Raw genomic sequence first — 22,224 nt, forward strand, 5'->3', positions numbered from 1 at the left:
TTCATTAGAACCATGCACGCACACCAAAGACTTTTCATACCAAGCAAAATACAATCTGACATACCTGACCCTTTGCCACAAGATATGCTACGATAGGCATATGCTGGAACTGAACTGCAAGGTGAAGGCAGGTAAATCCTTCCCTGTCAACCAATGAGGGATCCGCTCCATATTTCATTAGTAACACAACCATAGACAAGTGACCTTGCCTGGAATATAGTAAAAAGCACTCTTTGTTTGGTTAAAAAATGTCTCATTAGCAAAACGTATAATCTCACAGTTATAAATGCTTTTCCTGCATAATTTCTACAACCAGCAAACCACAAATTATCTAACGCCTATTCAGAATAAATCAATATGTCTCATTTCAGGATTTCCTGCACATTTTGTATTTAAATGTACCTCTCTTCAAATTGCATAAATTTTCCAATTTTTCATATCAACCTGGTCAATTCTTACCTCTTCCCCTTCCACTACCATAACCAAGATTGTCCTGTTTCTAGGTCTTCAACTTTTGCAAACCTTTATGAACCTCAACACATCATTTGCATCTACTAAATTCTTGAGTAATTGCATTGTTATTTAAAAAAAACTTTTTCCACAAAGGAACAGTTAAAACTTTCATTATTTTCTACTAATGGGATGAGGGGAGGGAAAGTAAAGTTAAACAAAAAAAAATTTTAAACTCTATCTCAAAAATAACTGAGAGGGTTATATGCAAACACGGTTAACCGTCAAAGCTCAACAGTCCTACACACCCCCAAACCCAATATTGTAGTTCTTAACAAAGAAAGTATTGTTACAAATGTAAGGTTTATAAAGACTGTTAGATTTTGGGATTATATTTATAATTTCAAGTTAAAAAAAATTCATGTGATCCATTTTGAAATTTGTATTCACACAAGTCTGTTTTTTAATTCATCCAGGGAAGGTGAGAATATCTAACAGGGCCAATATTTATTGTCTGCCAAACACTGTCCTTGAGTAGATGGTGGTGAGCTGCCTTCCTGAGGAGCTGAGGTCCATTTGGTGAAGGTACAGCCACAATGCCGTCAGAGAGGGAGTGCCAGGATTTTTACTCAATGACATTTAAGAAACCGCGATATATTTTGGAGTCAGGATAGTGACTGAGAGGGGAACTTCTGGGTCATGTTGCCTGCTGCCCTTGTTCTTCTCAATGGTGGTGGTCATAGGTTTGGAAGATGCTGTGTGAAGTGCATTTTGTGGATGGTACACTGTAACTACTCAACATCAGTGGCAAAGGGAATGAACGATTTTGGGTATGTCAAGCAGGCTGTTTTGTCCTGGATGGTGTCAAGGTTCTTAAGTGTTTTGAAGCTCTACTCATCCCGGCAAGTGGGAAATATTTCATCACACTCCTGACTTGGGTCTTATAGATGGTGGACAGGTTTTGGGGAGTCAAGTGAGTTTAGATTGTTTAAATTGCAACTCCAAAGTTGTAAGGCTGTGTTGAAAATGTCGGATTGTGACAGTGATGCTTTAAGGTGATCATGCACTTTCACATAAAGTTGGAGTCTCAAAGGCTAGTTCATCAGCATTTCTAGATGGACAAGGCTCATTGATTCTCGCTGCTATGGAAGTGAGCTTTGAGAAGGCTATGATTTCACAAGTATCCAGATACTGTCAGACTCACAGTACAGTATAGTATGGGGTGGGGGGGGTGGGGAGTGCAACTAGAGGCCACATATTTCAGAGAAAGCAGTGGGAGCTTGTGTTCACATTGAAAAGAAAAACAAATTCAAGGGGATTCCAAACAAGACTGGAAGATTAGCCCAGCTTGTACCATATGGAATATTCCTGGAAAAATCCTCACCATGGAAGATAGTTCCCAGGTTAAAAATCACCAGGCTGCGAAAGGAAAAGAATGAAAGAAAACCCTTGGGAGGCAAGGTTGACTTCAGACTGGGTCCCGGGAATCAAATGATTGCTTAAAGAACAACGTAAATAATTCTTGCGATGTGCATTTTCTGCTATTAAAAGTAAAAAGGAAAAGTTCTATTATGTAGTTTAGGGTCGAAGTTGCTTACAAAAGTAAAACTATGTAAACATTAATTAATGCTGATTTTAGTTCATTTGTTACAGAAAATCTTTAAAAAAAACTTTAAAACTATGAACCAAGATAAAACAAAGGCACTTCAAACTGCAGTGTCTGCACAGCAACTAATAAGGTTTCAAGCTCAATTGTCATTTGAACATTAACCTGAAGGTTAATTACAATGCCTTAAGTTGCAAAACCTATTTGAATAACTTAAGATATTTCCTCCATGGTAAGACAGCTTATTGCCAAAGTCTATTAAGTGTAACATTTGCCTTCAATTCCTGGAAATTAGCTAGAGTTAGGGAATGAATGATTAGAAAATGACTGATATATTACTGTTTACATAGTCAAATGGAAACATCTCACGCATCAGACCTTTCCACTTTTCATTTGAATAATTAGAACTTATGGCTAGACAGCTACATAACAACATGTTAATGAAAATCATTAAGGAATTGAGCTTTTCTGCAACTGTACCTGGTTGCCCAATGAAGGGGTGTTGAATTTAAATCACCGCCGAGCTGGTCCACAATGGCACCTTTTGAAACATAGTATCTGTGGATGTATTTCAATGAAGTTAATATAATGAGAACATGTACACTTGTACTGAACTGTTTTACAATTAAATATTATGCAAAATGAACTTCAAATGGGGAACCGATAGGACTTACTTGACAAGATCTATTCGGTTATTTATGGCTGCCCAGTGAAGCAATGTCACGTTCTCTTTGTCAGGCTGTCGGACATCATAACCAGCTTCTATTAGCTCTTTACATCTATCAATTATTCCGTATCTGAAAGTGTTAAATGTGGTCTTTATTAGAAAAGAAAGTGGAGACAAAGATGGACAGTGCCCAGCTATAGAGCCACTTTCTTCCAAATAGAAGGCAGGTTTGTCATAATCATTAGAGAATTGAAAAATTGCATCTTCTGTACTTTTGATGTTCAAGCATTATTTGAATTTCAGAAAACACACCAGCTGATTTGTGCATAAATGAGTGAAATCTATAAATGAGTGAAATCTATTTCTGAGACGCCGACTGAAGAATGAACATTGATCAGAATGTCAGGAGTAGTAGGAGTTTATTTTCACTCATGGGATGTGAATGTTGCTGGCAAAGTCATTATTTATTGTGCATCACTAGTTGTCTTTAAGAAAGGGGTGGCAAGCCACCTTCTTGAACTGAAGAAACTGTGGTGGAAGGATGTCTACAGTACTGTACAGCTGAAGTTTCCAGACTTTGAACCAGTCACAGCAACCGCGTGATGTAGTGCCAAGTTAGTGTGGTGTTAACATGCAGGGTATAGCGTTCTATATGTCTGCCGTGGCTGTCCTTCTGTGTAGAAGCAGTCTTGGATCTGGAGGTCAAGTGACTCTTGGCATGTTGCTGTGACAGTACATGCTGCAAACAATATCTATGTATATAGCTCCATTGACAAAAATATGCCAAGGCACTGCATAAAAATAACAGAACAAAAGTGATGTCAAGCCTAAAGGATGTAGTATACAGAGTAACTTCAAGCTTATACAGAAAACTGGATTTTAGTGAGGTTCTTCAAGGAAACAAAGGTTTCGAAAGGGAATTGCAGAAGGTACAACCAAGACAACTGAAGGCTGTGGAAGTGGTTTGAGTGGGGAGATGGATATACAAAATGAGAGTGAGGAGTGCATGGTACCACCAATCCCCAAACCCTCAAAAAGGGGAATGCTAGCTAATGTTAACTCAGGAAATTAATTATCCTACAGTTCCACTGTTAATTTTATATTGAAGCAAATGTCGCCTAAATTTGAAAATGGGTGCCAAAGGTGAAAGATAAAAAGCTAAATTACAGTGTCACATAGTTCCCTTCTCTCTCCCACCCCAACTGAAGTGAATTTTGTGATCATAATAGGGAGATCAGTGCTATAAAGTGCAGCACATTTGGCAACAATCCATCAACAAATGGGCAAGATTGTCTACTCCTCTCACATAGGAATGTGATACTGAGAGAAGGTTTCACCTTCTTGGAGCTGCAGAACCAAGGCTTAGAAACAAAAGAGTAGGATGCCCGGCACTTGCAGTTATAAGAATGTGCTTTTTAATCTCAAAATAGTTTAAGAACTATCTTAAATAAAAATAAAGTCCTGAGAAACTCAGCAAATCTGGCCAGATTTATGGAGAGAGAAACCAAGTTAACAGTACAGCTCTACAAGAGCTCAAGAACTGCCTTGGTTTGAAATAATAACAAGTAAGTTTCACTACCTCTATATTTTCATAAATATGCCACTTAAAATTGAAACTTGATCATTTTTAACATCTTGAAATTGTTTCCTGTGAATCAAATTGCAAAGGAAGCAACTGTAAAGTGTTTCAAACATTTGATAGTGGAGGGGCTGACTACAGGGTAAAATACAAAGCCATGCATTAAGTAAACAATTAATAGTTAGAGTAGGACATGGAAACCAACTTCAGGGGGATACAGGAATTGATAACTTGTTTCTAGTGCCACTAAATATAATTCAGTAGCTACTGCCACAATACTATTTATCATCTTGGAAGCTCAGCATCGGTCAGCCTACTATCCAACCAGTGATTTTTTTTAAAGTAAAAAAATACAGTTTTATGAAACGTTATTGTACCTCCACATTGTGATTTCACATATGTGTGCTGAAATTTATTGTTCATGTTAATGCATTAAATTATGTGCAAATGTACACTGGCTTTTAGACAAAGTACATCTCAGATGCTAAAGCCGGAGTTAGATGCATATCCTGCAGTTTCAAGGAGTGCTGAATCTCAGAATTCCACCATCTAGCTTGGCTCCACATTGAACTGAGTGACTGGATGCCACAATTAATGACACGAATAACTGGTCAACCAGTACGCAGTATGTATAAATTTTCAGTCAAAGTTTTTCATACAATACCCACACACATTGCACCTACAGTGACAATACCACAATAAGGACTGCACTTAGCTTACTATCAAAAAGCGTAATGCCACAAGATTGCTGCCATCCATGATCCTTATTATCACAGGCTGATACATCCAGAAGCACAAAATCAAACCAAATATTTCACCATCGCCACACAAAGGCACTGGTGATGTTCCTAATTGAATAACGGTTGCAACTGCCACCACTATTTCAAAAGTGCTCACTCTACAATTTTAACATTTTAGAAACAGAACAGGAAAGTTAGATTGCAGTCTATTGCATCACACTCAACAGCAATCTCAGTGATTGCGAGAAATTTTGTTTAAAATTACAGAGGAACTTTTTAGTATGTATTTTTATACAAACATTCCTAAAGCACTCCAGCTCATAACAACCAAGATGCTGCTGATCTCATCCCCAAACAGTGTTCATTCCCACAACAAAGCTCACACCCCTCGGACCAGTGCAAGTAACCCCAACTACACCACCCAAAAAGCTTGGGCACCCGGGACCACTGCTCACAACCACAAAATACTTCTCTGCACACCCAGCAAAACTTCTTTATCCTGAAAATCTCAACACCCAAGGCCACTCCAAATGCCAAGTCACCTTCACCTCCAACACCATTCCCCCCCCCGCCTGCCTCAAAAAACACTCATCTTCACCTTATTACTCTTTCACCATCCACCCCCAGTGACCCTCACCTAACCCTCAGCCTTCCTCTGGACAACGCTCTCTCTCTGACCATATCCTGGTTACTTTCTCACCATATTCTGAAGCTTAATCTCAAACACACTGGGTGTCACCTGGACTTCTTGACTCCTTAATCTTACCAATACCAGAATATAGCTCACACTCAAGATGCCCAGGGAAGAATGGGGGACAGTTATTTTTAAAGGAGGAGACTGTGACATGGTGGTAAAAATCACTAGAATTTTTAATCCAGAGGCCCTAATATTCTGGGCACATGGGTTCAAAACCCACCATGGCACATGGTGAAATCTGATTCTTTTTAAAACATCTGGAATTTTAAAGTAGTCTAATTGCAAACATAAAAACATTGCTGATTGTCATGAAAACCCACCTTGTTCATTTGTTCTTTAGGGAAAGAAATCTGCTCTCCTTACTTGGGTCTGGTCAGCAGGTGACACCAGGTCCACAGAAGGGGTAGAGTCTGGACAGCACTCTTTAAAAGCCACTCAGTTCAAGGGCAGTAAAGGTTCAGGATCATGAGGATCTTTCACATTGAACATATTCAGTGGTTTCTCAGACCAGTTATGTTCTTAATGTAACTGTTTCCTGATACATTACTGAATGTTACTTATCCAATTTCCAACCATGATCCACGATGTAAAAGAGACACAATAAACAAGAAACTTCCATACTCAATGCTGACTTGCATTAAATAAGTACAAAATAATACACAGGATGAAAAGTTGAAGTTCTGTCCTCAAAAGGAAAAGGGTACACGAGAGATTTGCAATCATGACAGATGGGGAGCACATGGGAAAGTGCAAATGAGGTAGTAGGGGCCATGTGGACTGCTTCAACTCCTTGTACTGTGTTCAGACTTCTGGGTGAACATGCTCGGTAACACTGTCACTCGCAATGTACTTACTGTGTGGCTCTTACAATATCCCAGTTGCTATAGTCTTCCATAAAAGCAAGGTCATTGTGATGTTCAGTAGGACTTGTGGCTTGATTTGAGTTATTGAACAGCTCTTCTCTACCATTGCCAAGTGATTCTTGTTTATGTGGCCCCAGGTGCTCATGAGGACAGTTGAGATGACACTATAGGTAAAACATAAGCACTAATGAAACACTGAGGAGATGCAGGGAGGTGGTCTCCTTTATTTATGGCATGCATTATATCCAGCTGAGGGCACTTATAGGAGGCAATACTAACATACTCTCTTCAAGAATACTCATGACCTCTTTCTTCCACCTGGCCCTTCCCACCCCAGTTGAATATCTAAATTCAGGAACTGAACAAAAAGGTATACAAATGAGGAGAGATGCAGTTCACTAATATCAAACAAACAAACTCTAATTTCATAGCAGTGTTGAATAAATATTTAAAATATGACTACAGAATGAAGTGAAATTTAAGTTAGGTCCATTTCTTCAACTGAACTGTCTCATAAAAGATGCAGACTCAAGTATTCAGCCACAGGAGCGATGGACTGTGATGCAGGGAAATTTGGGTTTTCTTCTGCATGAATCTCAGAAGACCTGCATGCAGATACAGCAAGTAATTAGAAAAGCTAATAAAATGTTATGCTTTAGCAAAGGAAAATTGAATACAAAAGTACAAAATTTGTACATCAGTCATACAAAGTACTGGTGAGACCAAACCTGGAGTTGTGTGCACAGTATTGGCCACTTCTGGACAGGCTAGGTTTGTATCTGCTGTAGTTAAAAGTAACTAGAGATCATAAGATGGTCCTGTGGGTGACTTGACAGGGTTGATGTTGAAAAGATGTTTCTGCGTTTGGAAGCAAGCAGAATAGGAATCACCGTTTAAAATTCAAGAGTTGCCAATTTTAAACTGAGATGAGGTGAATTTTGCTCTCAATGTTGTCAATCTTTCAAACTTTTCCAGACAAGGCAGTAGGAGTAGAAGCATTAAATGTTCTTAAGGCAAAAGGAGTTAAATTCTGAAGGAATGAAAGGTTATTGGGGTAGTTGGAAATGTGGTCAGATCAGTCATGATTTTGTTGAATGGCACTGTAGGATTGAGGGCCTGTATGTTCTTAAGAAGTTCCCAATTGTGTACATTTGAACAAAAAACGTCTTGCAGCACCTGCAGCACTTACAACATCCCCAGTGAATAAAAATCATTCAGGATTTGTTTACCAGTGCTCAAATGCAACACCCTTTCCAGACATGAGCTTTTTAATTGAAAAAAAAGGTAAATAATATTTCAGCATCAACTGAAAATCCAGTGACAAAAACATATGTTAACTTTGGAGAAAAAAAGAACACTGCTCAGTCTATTTTATTAGCAAAATACCAAGAGACCTGCTGTGAGAATTTGTAAACTTGATTCTAAGAAGCATCGAGTAACCTAATACTTCAGAATGTAATAGCAGTTTAGAAAACACCACTGGAGTTTTAACTCCCCATTCTTCACAGCCCAAGTCAATAATAAAAACTATATCCAGTTAGCTCTATAACGTGGCACACTAAAGCAGAAAATAGGTATCTTTTACAAATGCTTTCAATGATTTGTTTTCTGTAGCCTGCTCAGAAATGTTATGACGCACCCCTAGTGCAGATGGGATTTCTGGCCCAGAGGCAGGAACATTACCAAGGTGCCACAAGACCTTTAAGCCAAGTATTCATAAACGGTCTCTCGTCCAAGTGGTAACCAGGCCAGAGTTTGTTTAGCATCCGAATTCAGGCATTTCCAGACGAGCATGGTCTTAGGCTTTAAATTAGCAACTTGTTGAGAAGCTGATTTTAATTTTAGCAAATTTAATAAACCTATTCAGACACGTTATGCACACATCTAGGGCAGATGGGACATGAACCTAGACATTCTGGATCAGTCATAGCAATAGTAACAGTGCCCCACAAGACCACTGAATGTACAAGTTATAACCAAACAAGTTGGCCATGTTACGAACACTTTATGGCTGTTATGACCTGGACATAGAACATTACAGCACAGTACAGGCCTTTCGACCCTCGATGTTGCACCGACCTGTGAAACAAATCTGAAGCTCATCTCATCTACATTATTCCATTAGCATCCACATGTAGAGTCAGAGAGATGTACAGCATAGAAACAGACCATTTGGTCCAACTCACCCATACCAACTAGATATCCCAACCTAGTCCCACTTGCCAGCACCCGGCCCATATCCCTCTCAACCTTTCCTATTCATATGCCCATCCAGATGCCTTTTAAATGTTGCAATTGTACCAGCCTCCACCACTTCCTCCGGCAGCTCATTCCATACACGTACCACTCTGTGTGAAAGAGTTGTCCCTTAGATCTCTTTTATATCTTTCCCCTCTCACCCTAAACCTATGCCCTCTAGTTCTGGATTTCCTCCAACCCAGGGAAGAGACCATGTCTACTTATCATGACCATGCCCCTCATGATTTTATAAACCTCTATACGGTTACCCTTCAGCCTCCGACGCTCCAGGGAAAACAGCCCCAGCCTGTTCAGCCTCTCCCTGTAGCTCAAATCCTCCAACCCTGGCAGCATCCTTGTAAATCTTTTCTGAACCCTTTCAAGTTTCACATCTTTCCGATAGGAAGGAGACCAGACTTGCATGCAATATTCCAACAGTGGCCTAACCAATATCCTGTACAGCCGCAACATGACCTCCTGTACTCAATACTCCGACCAATAAAGGAAAGCATACCAAACGCCTTCTTCACTATCCTATCTACCTGCGACTCCACTTTCAAGGAGCTATGAACCTGCACTCCAAGGTCTCTTTGTTCAGCAACACTCCCGAGGACCTTACAACTAAGTGTATAAGCCCTGCTAAGATTTGCTTTCCCAAAATGCAGCACCTCACATTTATCTGAATTGAACTCCATCTGCCATTTCTCAGCTCATTGGCCCATCTGATCAAGATCCTGTTGTAATCTGAGGTAACCTTCTTCGCTATCCACTCCACCTCCAATTTTGGTGTCATCTGCAAACTTACTAACTATACCTCTTATGCTCATATCCAAATCATTTATATAAATGACGAACAGTAGTGGACCCAGCACTGATCCTTGTGACACTCCACTGGTCACAGGCCTCCAGTCTGAAAAACTCTCTACTACCACCTTCAAGCCAGTTCTGTTTCCAAATGGCGAGTTGTCCCTGTAGTACAGAAATGGTGAGATCTGACCTTGCTCACCAGTCTCCCATGGGGAACCTTGTTGAATGCCTTACTGAAGTCCGTGTAGATCACATCTACTGCTCTGCCCTTATCAATCCTCTTTGGCACTTCTTCAAAAAACTCAATCAAGTTTGTGAGACATGATTTCCCACGCACAAAGTCATGTTGACTATCCCTAATCAGTCCTTGCCTTTCCAAATACATGTGAATCCTGTCCCTCAGGATTCCTTCCAACAACTTGCCCACCAGCGACATCAGGCTTTCTGGTCTATAGTTTCTTGGTTTGACCTTACCACCCTTCTTAAACAGTGGCACCACGCTAGCCAACCTCCAGGCTTCCGGCACCTCAGCTGTGACTATCGATGGTACAAATATCTCAGCAAGGGGCCCATCAATCACTTCGTTATCTTCCCAGTTTTCTAGGGTATGCCTGATCAGGTCCTGGGGATTTATCCACTTTTTGTGCATTTCAAGACACCCATCATTTCCTCCTCTGTAACATGGACATTTTTCAAGATGTCACCATCTATTTTCCTACATTTGATACCTTCCATGTCCTTTTCCACATAGATGCAAAATACTAGTTCAGTATCTCCCCAAACACCTGTGGTTCCACACAAGGGCTCCCTTGCTCATCTTTGAGGGGCCCTATTCTCATCCAGCTTTCCCTATATCTACCAGTCTTTCCTTTCAGGAGAAAGAAGGGCTCATGCCCGAAATGTCGATTCTCCTGTTCCTTGGATGCTGCCTGACCTGCTGTGCTTTTCCAGCAACACATTTTCAGCCTTTCCTTTCACCCTGACAGGAATATACTACCTCTGGACTCTCGTTATCTCATTTGTGATGGCTTCCCATTTTCCAACCGTCCCTTTACCTGCAAACATCTGCCCCCAATCAGCTTTTGAAATGTCTTGCCTAATAACGTCAAAATTAGCCTTCCTGCAATTTACAACTTCAAGTTTTAGATCTGGTCTATCCTTTTCCATCACTATTTTAAAAATAACGGAATTATGGTCGCTGGCAGATACAACCCGAAACCAGAACTTCTGACCCAGATGCATGGACGATGCCTTCTGACACAAAGGACACCCCCCAAATGATTTTACATAGTGCGTGAGTGAAGAGGATACATGGCATTCAGAAGTCACCCATAAACTTATGGAAGTGGTTTCCCCAGTTAGATAAATAATGAGTTCACCATAACTCATTCATTCTCTCATCACATAGGTGACCTATAAAGTTCTCCATGTCAAAGCAGATCCACTGCTCTCTATCTTTTCCACCAACAGACAATCAAAACAGTGACTGTTTCTTCTCTAGCATTCCCCTAATCCCAACCTGGAGACAGGAGTAAGAGTTAGGTCCGACACCTGAACATCAAATGGACAGCTGCAATTATCCTGGGGAGGGGAACACAATGAGGCACAGGGGGAGGGGGGATGAAACCCTCCATGCACAGTGTACTGACTACATCCACATTTTCTGTAAAACACCTTCCCCCGTCACCCCCTCTCCTCCATCATCACCCCCACCCCTCCATCACCTCTCCCCTCTTCGCCATCACCCCCACCCCCTTTTCCGTAACCCCCTCCCCATCCCTATCACCCCCTCCCCTTCCCAATCACCCCCTTCCCCCTTCCCCATCACCCCCACCCCACCCCTCCATCACCCCTCCCCTCTTCGCCATCACCCCCTTCCCCCTCACCCCCCACCCCACCCCTCCATCACCCCTCCCCTCTTCGCCATCACCCCCACCCCCTTTTCCGTAACCCCCTCCCCATCCCTATCACCCCCTCCCCTTCCCAATCACCCCCTTCCCCCTTCCCCATCACCCCCACCCCACCCCTCCATCACCCCTCCCCTCTTCGCCATCACCCCCTCCCCCTTCCCCATCACCCCTCCCCTCTTCGCCATCACCCCCCTCCCCCATCATCCCCACCCCACCCCTCCATCATCACCCCCTCCCCCTTCCCCATCACCCCGCCCCCCTCCCCTCCACCCCCTTCCCCATCACCCCGCCCCCCTCCCCTCCACCCCCTTCCCCATCACCCCGCCCCCCTCCCCTCCACCCCCTTCCCCATCACCCCGCCCCCCTCCCCTCCACCCCGCCCCCCTCCCCTCCACCCCCTTCCCCATCACCCCGCCCCCCTCCCCTCCACCCCCTTCCCCATCACCCCGCCCCCCTCCCCTCCACCCCCTTCCCCATCACCCCGCCCCCCTCCCCTCCACCCCCTTCCCTTCCCTCCACCTTTCCCCCAAACCTCCATCCCCTCCCCCATCCTTAATAAAAGCTTCCCTGAAACCACTCTGCCATCAGAAGTGTGCTCCGTTGTTAGGATATGTTTACCTCAGGGCCGCCGTCCATCGCCTGTTCCTGCTCCCGCCGCTACACCACGCTCTGGGGAAACAGTTTGCCGGTTTCCATCGCACCCCTGCAACACCGCGTACACGACACTCGCCCTTTCGACGTCACCGCGTACACGACACTCGCCCTTTCGACGTCACCGCGTAAACACCGTCCGTAGCCGTCAACGCCACCGCGTACACACCGCCGTCCCTCCGATGTCACCGCGTACGCTACACGCCCCCCTAACGTCATGGCAACTACCTTCCCTTCCCGCCTCCCTTCCATCCAACCGGACCGCGGACACACTGACTGGCCATACTGCGTCACCACGTAAACCGGCAAGGGGCAGAACATCATCACGCATGTCATGCCCCGCCTCTTGCGCTCCTCCAGCCGAATACCCACTGACGTCACTAAAGAAACTCGTCCCCGATTGCGTCATCGCGCAAACCACGCACCCCTTTCGTCACCGCCCACTGCAAGCCCCGCCCCAGCCCGCCCCGGACCATGGATGAGTAGATAAAAACAATGACTGCAGATGCCCTGACACCAGGTTCTGGATGAGTGGTGCTGGAAGAGCACAGCAGTTCAGGCAGCATCTGAGGAGTTCGAAATCGACGTTTCGGGCAAATGCCCTTCATCAGGAATAAAGGCAGTGAGCCTGGTGCTCACCTTCCACCATACCAACCTTCGCATCAACCAAATCATCCACCGACATTTCCGCCACCTCCCAAACAGACCCCACTACCAGGGATATATCTCCCTCCCCACCCCTTTCCACCTTCCGCAAAGACCGTTCCCTCCGTGACTACCTGGTCAGGTCCATGCCCCCCTACAACCCACCCTCCAATCCTGGCACTTTCCCCTGCCACCGCAGGAACTGTAAAACCTGCGCCCACACCTCCTCCCTCACCTCTATCCAAGGCCCTAAAGGAGCCTTCCACATCCATCAAAGTTTCACCTGCACATCCACCAATATCATTTATTGTATCCATTGCTCCCGATGCGGTCTCCTCTACATTGGGGAGACTGGGCGCCTCCTAGCAGAGCGCTTTAGGGAACATCTCCGGGACACCCGCACCAATCAACCCCACCGCCCTGTGGCCCAACATTTCAACTCCCCCTCCCACTCTGCCGAGGACATGGAGGTCCTGGGCCTCCTTCACCGCCGCTCCCTCACCACCAGACGCCTGGAGGAAGAACGCCTCATCTTCCGCCTCGGAACACTTCAACCCCAGGGCATCAATGTGGACTTCAACAGTTTCCTCATTTCCCCTTCCCCCACCTCACCCTAGTTCTAAACCTCCAGCTCAGCAACTGTCCCCTTGACTTGTCTGGACTTGTCCTACCTGCCTATCTCCTTTTCCACCTATCCACTCCACCCTCTCCTCCCTGACCTATCACCTTCATCCCCTCCCCCACTCACCCATTGTACTCTCTGCTACTTTCTCCCCACCCCCACCCTCCTCTAGCTTATCTCTCCACGCTTCAGGCTCACTGCCTTTATTCCTGGTGAAGGGCTTTTGCCCGAAATGTCGATTTCGAAGCTACTTGGATGCTGCCTGAACTGCTGTGCTCTTCTAGCACCATTAATCCATGTATGAGTAGATACCGAGGGATGGGGCTGAAGGCCACGGGACATGGACTGAGATTCTCAAAATTAATCTGGTCCAGAAGACCACTCGACCCATTGCACCTATACTGGCTCGATTACATCCTGCCAATCGCCTGGTTTTTACCATATTCTTGCATACTGTTAGTACCATATGCCCCAATTGAATCTGCCTCCACCACATTTCCAGGCAGAGCATTCCAGATCCTAACTACTCACATCACCCTCTATTCTTTTGTATAAAGTTAAAAATCACACAACACCAGGTTATAGTCCAACAGGTTTAATTGGAAGCGCACTAGCTTTCGGAGCGCCGCTCCTTCATCAGGTGATATGAAACTATCACTGTATTCTAACGGATGAAAGGCGTAACAGACAATCAATTTTTCAATGTATAATTTCAGTTACATCACACTGTAAATTTTTGCTATAAATTCTGTGTTAGGATTGAGCCCTCCACTACCACCTGATGAAGGAGCATCGCTCCGAAAGCTAGTGCTTCCAATTAAACCTGTTGGACTACAACCTGGTGTGTGATTTTTAACTTTGTACACCTCAGTCCAACACCGGCATCTCCAAATCATGACTACTATCCTTTTGGATGTCATGTTAAATCCATGTCCCCCTCGTTCCTGTTCCTTTCATTGAGCACAATGCAGAATAATGAGGTTACCATGAAGGTCCCTCCTTTCCAACATCTCCCCTCACTTGATGGAACAGTGACCCTCAGTTTAAATCACCATCAGTCATCTCTCTCTATGGGATGGTAAAACTGTGGCAACTTTACCCTTTTTTTTATCTTTTACACGTGGGAGCAGCTTTTTCCTATCCCATCCAGCACAGTCATGATTTTGAAAACCTGTGTCAAATCTTCTCAGAGCTTTCATCTCTCTAAGAACACCCCCAACATTTTCAATCTATCATCACAACTGACATTTCTCATTCTCAGAACCATACTTCTTGTTTCTTTATTCATTCACAGGGTGAGGGCATTACTTGGCTAAAAATCACACAAGGAGGAAAGTGAGGACTGCAGATGCTGGAGATCAGAGCTTAAAAATGTGTTGCTGGAAAAGCGCAGCAGGTCAGGCAGCATCAAAGGAGAAGGAAAATCGACGTTTCGGGCATAAGCCCTTCTTCAGGAATGAGGAGGGTGACACCCTCCTCATTCCTGAAGAAGGGCTTATGCCCGAAACGTCGATTCTCCTTCTCCTTTGATGCTGCCTGACCTGCTGCGCTTTTCCAGCAACACATTTTTAAGCTAAAAATCACACAATACCAGGTTATATTCCAACAAGTTTACTTGGAAGCACGAGCTTTTGGAGTGACGCTCCTTCATCAGATCAATCACCTGAGGAAGGAGCAGTGCTCCGAAATAAACCTGTTGGACTATAACCTGGTGTTGTGTGATTTTTAGCCAAGTAATGCCCTCATTAACCTGGTATTGTATGATTTTTAACTTTGTACACCCCAATCCAACACCAGCAACTCCAAATCATTACTTGGCTAGGCAGCCTTTAAGAGTCAACCACATTGCTGTGGGTCTGGAGTCGCATGTAACCAGACTAGTTAATGATGACTGTGTCCTTCCCTAAAGGGAATTCATGAACCAGATGGGTTTTTCTGACAATTGACAATGGATTCATAGTTATTATTAGACAATTAAGTCCAGATTTATTTATTGAATTCAAATTCCACCATCTGCCATAGCAGGATTGGAACATTACCTGGGTCCCTGGATTAATAGTCCAGTGATACTACCACTATGACATCGCCTCCCCCTTGAAATCCTAAGAACTTGCAGGATAAACCATGGCCGTGTAATGGAAGGCCTTCAAGAGAGTATTTGTGAGAGAGCTAGGCTAACATTTTCCCATAAAGGTGAAGAGCAGAACCAAGAAAGTCCAGAGAATCTCAGAGAATGTACAGGATTACATAAGGAAAAGATTAGGCAGTTATGGGTCATACTGAGGGCTCAAAGACAGGGATGCTTTTGAGGAGTATAGGGGCTATACAAAGTACAGGGGCTTGCTCAAAAACAAAATTCAGAGAGCAAAGAGGAGACATGAGAAAACCCTGATAGGCAACACAAAGGCATTTTATAATTATATTAGGGGCAAGGGAAATAACAAGGCAAAGGTCAGGCCCATTAGGGAAGAATGCAGGTTAGGTGAATTGGCCATGCTAAATTGCCCGAAGTGTAGGGGAATGGGTCTGGGTGGGTGCGCTTCGGCCGGTCGGTGTGGACATGTTGGGCCGAAGGGCCTGTTTCCACACTTTAAGTAATCTAATCTAATCTAATCTAAAATTGACAATCTGTGTGGAGCCAGAAAATACAGCTCAGGTTTTAAACTAGAACTTTGCATCTGTATTCAATGTGTAGGATATAGGTAAAGTAGTGTAATTTTTGCAATCATAATTACTTATGCAAGGTAAATGCACTCACACCAGTGTATAATTGCTTCAACCAAGAGCTGAGTCAACAAGAATGAAAACTATGTGAAGGAAATATATAATTGTTTTTGTATTAGCTAAAGTGTGCATACAAGAGTGAAACGTGCCTGCAAACAATGGTAGATGTGACAGACAAATAGATAAGGTGCTGTGAGGATGTAAGTTAAGCCAGATATGCTTGTACAAGCAGTAGTTATAAGCATCTGTTTCCCACTTCTGCAAAACACAAAAACAAACCCCAATTAAAAGGTCATAAGGATCAATATGGTTGAGAAAAAGGGAGGAAATGTCACAAGTGGGGGAAATAGATCGCAGTGAAGGAGGATATACCTAACAATGGACCACAGCAGGATGCGGTGAAATGGCCAAGTAAAACTTGTACTTTGTTATGCACAAGGCCGGATAAGGCAAGAGATAAACAATAGTAATGGGCACCGGGTTTGAAGTAGTGAATCCTATATAAGATACGTACTTGCTAAACTCTGTGTGTCTATTTTAGGCACCACGTTTGCAAGCGCATAATAAACATACTGATTGCTTCAGACCTTGTCTTGAACTGAAATTATTGAAGTGAGTGAGCTTCATTTCTCACAAATGTAAGGAAGGATGAAATATGAACAGAAATTATGGAGGGCCAACTGTGATATACTTGAACCAATTAGCATTGAGAGGGGAGGTATTAGTGATTTAAATCCCCAGGCTCATATGAGATGTATCCCAGACTGCTGTGTGAGGCAGGGGAGGAGATTGCAGGCCTCTGACATGAATTTTCAAGTCTTCTCTTGTCACAGGAGGGATGCTGGAGGACTGAAGGACTGGAGGACAACTACTGTGATACCATTATTCAAGACAGGTTGTAGGGGTAAACCAAGAAACGGCAGGCCAGTGAGTCTAACATCTGTGGTAGCAAAACTATTGGACAAATTTCTGAGGGACAAAATTACTTTCCACTTGCAGAGGCAAGGAATAATCAAGGATAGGCAAAGGTGAGATCACGTCTAACAAATTTGATTGAACCTTTTGAGATGAATAGGTGTGTAGATGAGGGTAGAACGGTTACCATAATTTCCACATACCTCTGACAGGCTTTTGGCAAATTTTTGTATGGGAGATGGTCAAGTGCTGTCATAGATATTGTACCAGTTAAATGGTAACTGACAGTTATTTGCAAAGCTGTGTTTAAATGTAAATCATGCTGGCTCAAAGGTTGAAGACAGAGGGTGATGGTGGAGGGTTGTTTTTCAGACTGGAGGCCTGTGACCAGTGGAGTGCCACAAGGATCAGTGCAGGACCCTCTACTTTTTGTTATTTACATAAATGATTTGGATGCGAGCATGAGCGGTACAGTTAGCAAGTTTGCAGATGACACCTAAATTGGAGGTGTAGTGGATAGCGAAGAGGGCTACCTCAGATTACAACAGGATCTGGACCAGATGGGCCAATGGGCTGAGGAGTGGCAGATGGAGTTTAATTCAGATAAATGCGAGATGCTGCATTTTGGGAAAGCAAATCTAAGCAGGACTTATACACTTAATGGTAAGGTCCTAGGGAGTGTTGCTGAACAAAGAGACCTTGGAGTGCAGGTTCATAGCTCCTTGAAAGTGGAGTTGCAGGTAGATAGGATAGTGAAGAAGACGTTTGGTATGCTTTCCTTTATTGGTCAGAGTATTGAGTACAGGAGTTGGGAGGTCATGTTGCGGCTGTACAGGACATTGGTCAGGCCACTGTTGGAATATTGTGTGCAGTTCTGGTCTCCTTCCTATCGGAAAGATGTTGTGAAACTTGAAAGGGTTCAGAAAAGATTTACAAGGATGTTGCCAGGGTTGGAGGATCTGAGCTACAGGGAGAGGCTGAACAGGCTGGGGCTGTTTTCCCTGGAGCATCAGATGCTGAGGAGTGACCTTATAGAGGTTTACAAAATTATGAGGGGCATGGATAGGATAAATAGACAAAGTCTTTTCCCTGGGGTCGGGGAGTCCAGAACTAGAAGGCATAGGTTTAGTGTGAGAGACGAAAGATATAAAAGAGACATAAGGGGCAACGTTTTCTCGCAGAGGATGGTACGTGTATGGAATGAGCTGCCAGAGGATGTGGTGGAGGCTGGTACAATTGCAACACTTAAGAGGCATTTGGATGGGTATATGAATAGGAAGGGTTTGGAGGGATATGGGCCGGGTGCTGGTAGGTGGGACTAGATTGGGTTGGGATATCTGGTTGGCATGGACGGGTTGGACCGAAGGGTCTGTTTCCATGCTGTACATCTCTATGACTCTATGACTGTATGCAGGTTGTGTTGAATGGTTAAAACATTGCTTGATCCAACTGGATGAAATAGATCGCAGCATTCTCTGTTTCATTCCTCTGGGCAATGTGCCTTTTTTGAAAATACTAAATTTATAGGTCTACTGTTACTTTATTATTGCTTTCTTTTCGTAATTTCATTTCGATCAGCCACTGAATAAGGTACTTTCTGTTTGATCTTGCAGGAGAACAATTGGGGTGTTATAGAGTCATAGAGTCCTACAGCACAGAGACAGGTCCTACTACTGCTACAGGCAGGGCATTCCATGCCCCTACTATTCTCTGAGTAAAGAACCTATCTCTGACATTTGTCCTGTATCTATCACCCCTCAATCTAAAGATTTGTCTCCTCGTGCTAGCCATCACCGCCCAAGAATAAAGGATGGTGTTAGCCATCATTGTCCACCCTATCTAATCGTCTGATCATCTTGTATGTCTCTATTAAGTCACCTCTTGACTTTCTTCTCTCTAACAAAAACAGCCTCAAGTTCGTTAGCCTTCCCTCATAAGACATTTCCTTCATACCAGGAAACATCCTGATAAATCTCCTCTGCACACCTTCCAATGTTTCCATGTCCTTCCAATAATGCGGTGACTAGAATTGTACGCAGTGCTCCAAGTGCGGCTGCACCAGAGTTTTATACAGATGCAACATGACCTCATGGTTCCAAAACTCAATCCCTCTACCAATAAAAGCTAACACACCGTATGCCTTCTTAACAACCTGATCAACCTTGATGGCAACTTTCTGGGATCGATGTACATGGACACCGAGATCTCTCTGCTCATCCATACTGCTAAGAAACTTACATTAGTCCAATACCCTGTGAAGGGCAATGTGCCAAAAGCCTTTCTCACTGCCCTGTCTACCTGTGACTCCCACTTTCACGGAGCTGTCACCCGAACTCCAAGATCCCTCTGTTCCACTACACTTCTTAAGGCCCGACCATTCACCATGAAACTCCTTCTTTGTTTTGACTTTCCAAAATGCAGACCTCACTTTTATCCATACTAAACTCCATTTACCATTTCTCGGTCCACTTCCTCAGCTGATCAAGGTACTGCTGCATTTTCTGATAACCTTCCTCACTGTCCACAATGCCACCTATTTTAATGACATTTGCAAACTTACTAATCATGCCTTATACATTCTCATCCACCAGTTATTCAACAGAGTTTATTCCTCAAGCAGCATTGTTTGAAAAAACAGATTGGTCATTTTCACATTGCGCTGTCTAGGAGTACACTGTGTACAAATTGGGCACTGCATTCCCTACACTAAAATTGTATCTTCATTTCAAGAAGTATTATTATTTATTGGGTTGAAAGCACACCTATCATGAAGCACAACTCTGATTTCAACTAAGTGTCACTACCATTTATTAACACACCAAACAACAGTTTAAGGTTATAATAGATACGGTGGTACAGTGGTTAGCACTGCTGCCTCACAGCACCAGAGACCTGGGTTCAATTCCTGCCTCAGGCGACTAACTGTGTGGAGTTTGCATGTTCTCCCTGTGTCTGTGTGGGCTTCCTCTGGGTGCTCCGGTTTCCTCCCACAGTCCAAAGATGTTCAGGTCAGGTGAATTAGCCATGCTAAATTGCCTGTAGTGTTAGGTAAAAGGGTAAATGTCGGGGTATGGGTGGGTTGCGCTTCGGTGTGGACTTGTTGGGCCGAAGGGCCTGTTTCCACACTGTAAGCAATCTAATCTAAAGATAGGAACAGGAGTGGGCCGTGAGCTGGCTCCACCAGTCAATAGGATCATGGTTTAACTCTCATTCCTTTAATTTCACTTTTCTGCCCTTTCCCCCAACCCTTGATTCTCCATCTGATCAAGAATCTGTCTCAGCCGTAAATACAGGGTATACACAAGGACTCTGCCTCCCCGCTCAACCCTTGGCAAGAAGTTTGAGACTCTCAATCCTCTGATAGAAGAAATTCTTCTTCACCTCAATCTTACATTAGTGCCCTTTTATTGGGAGAGCAAGCCCTCTAGTCTTAGACTCTCCCATGAGAGGAAACATCCTCTCAGCATTTAAAGTGTCAAGCCCTAAAGAAACCTCTAGGCTTCAATGTGATCACCTCTCAATCTTCAAAACTCCAGTGATTAAAGTCCCAACATGTTTAACCTTTGCTCAGAAGACAATCACAGGCTGATCCAAAATTTGCTTTGTGGTAGGAAACAATCTGTGACTAACAGCCTGTGTCCAGTGGTATAGCACAGGGTTCAGGTCCCTTGCAGGTCATAGTGAGCAGCAATGACTTTGACACGAGAGTGTACGAGGCTTCATCAGTACATTTGCAGGTTACATGAAATTGCTGGTGTGGTAAATAATGAGAAAGGAAATTTTAGATTACAGGACAATACATACAGGCTGGTCAAGTGGGCTAAATCGTGTCAAATAGAATTTAGTCCTGAAAATTGAGAGATGATGCCTTGTTGGCCCTGCTAAAATACAAGGGAGTACATAATGTTGGGTAGGACCTTGGGAAGTACAGAGGATCAAAGGGACCTTAGTGTGCATGTCCTTGAAAGCAGTTGAGTAAAAACAATGGCTGCAGATGCTGGAAACCAGAGTCTAGATGAGAGTGGTGCTGGAAAAGCACAGCAGTTCAGGCAGCATCCGAGGAGCAGGAAAATCAACGTTTCGGGCAAAAGCCCTTCATCAGGAATACAGGCAGAGTGCCTGCAGGGAGGAGAGATAAATGAGAGGAAGGTGGGGGTGGGGAGAAAGTAGCATAGAGTACAATAGGTGAGTGGGGGTGGGGATGAAGGTGATAGGTCAGAGAGTGGAGTGGATAGGTGGAAAAGAAGATAGGCAGGTAGGACAGGTCATGGGGACAGTGCTGAGCTGGAAGTTCGGAACTGGGGTGAGGTGGGGGAAGGGGAAATGAGGAAACTGGTGAAGTCCACATTGATGCCCTGGGGTTGAAGTGTTCCAAGGCAGAAGATGAGGCGCTCTTCCTCCAGGCGTCGGACGGTGAGGGAGCGGCGGTGAAGGAGGCCCAGGACCTCCATGTCCTCGGCAGAGTGGGAGGGGGAGTTGAAATGTTGGGCCACTGGGTGGTATGGTTAATTGGTGTCCCAGAGATGTTCCCTAAAGCGCTCTGCTAGGAGGCATCCAGTCTCCCCAATGTAGGGGAGACAGCATCCGGAACAACGGGTACAGTAAATGATATTGGTGGATGTGCAGGTAAAGCTTTGATGGATGTGGAAGGCTCCTTTAGGGCCTTGGATAGAGGTGAGGGAGGAGGTGTGGGCGCATGTTTTGCAGTTCCTGCGGTGGCAGGGGAAGGTGCCAGGATGGGAGGGTGGGTTGTTGGGGGTCGTGGACCTGACCAGGTAGTCACGGAGGGAACGGTCTTTGCGGAAGGCGGAAAGGGTGGGGAGGGAAATATATCCCTGGTGGTGGGGTCCGTTCAGAGGTGCCGGAAATGTCGGTGGATGATTTGGTTTATGCGAAGGTTTGTAGGGTGGAAGGTGAGCACCAGGGGGGTTCCGTCCTTGTTATGGTTGGAGGGGTGGGGTCTGAGGGCGGAGATGCGGGACGTGGACGAGATGCGTTGGGGGACATCTTTAACCATGTGGGAAGGGAAATTGTGGTCTCTAAAGAAGGAGGCCATCTGGTGTGTTCTGTGATGGAACTGGTCCTCCTGGGAGCAGATACAGCAGAGGCA

At 44.3% G+C, this 22,224-nt stretch overlaps 1 protein-coding gene across 2 annotated transcripts in view; it reads right to left on the minus strand.

Annotated features, from left to right (window-relative positions):
• Positions 1-12,332, minus strand: part of zdhhc13 (zDHHC palmitoyltransferase 13) — a 62,608-nt gene extending 50,276 nt beyond the window's left edge. The window contains exons 1-5 of one of the 2 annotated variants that reach the window (XM_072592790.1): positions 12,176-12,332; positions 6,594-6,766; positions 2,731-2,853; positions 2,537-2,614; positions 65-209 (exon numbers count right to left, since the gene is read on the minus strand). In XM_072592790.1, the coding sequence (XP_072448891.1) occupies positions 65-209; positions 2,537-2,614; positions 2,731-2,853; positions 6,594-6,766; positions 12,176-12,193 (537 nt within the window). In that variant the 5' untranslated portion in view covers positions 12,194-12,332. The remainder of the gene's footprint in view (positions 1-64; positions 210-2,536; positions 2,615-2,730; positions 2,854-6,593; positions 6,767-12,175) is intronic. The other variant, XM_072592791.1, reaches the window with a different exon arrangement.
• Positions 12,333-22,224: the final 9,892 nt, after the last annotated feature.

Source organism: Chiloscyllium punctatum, chromosome 22 (genome assembly GCF_047496795.1).
Source record: "Chiloscyllium punctatum isolate Juve2018m chromosome 22, sChiPun1.3, whole genome shotgun sequence".
Lineage (NCBI taxonomy): Eukaryota > Metazoa > Chordata > Chondrichthyes > Orectolobiformes > Hemiscylliidae > Chiloscyllium > Chiloscyllium punctatum.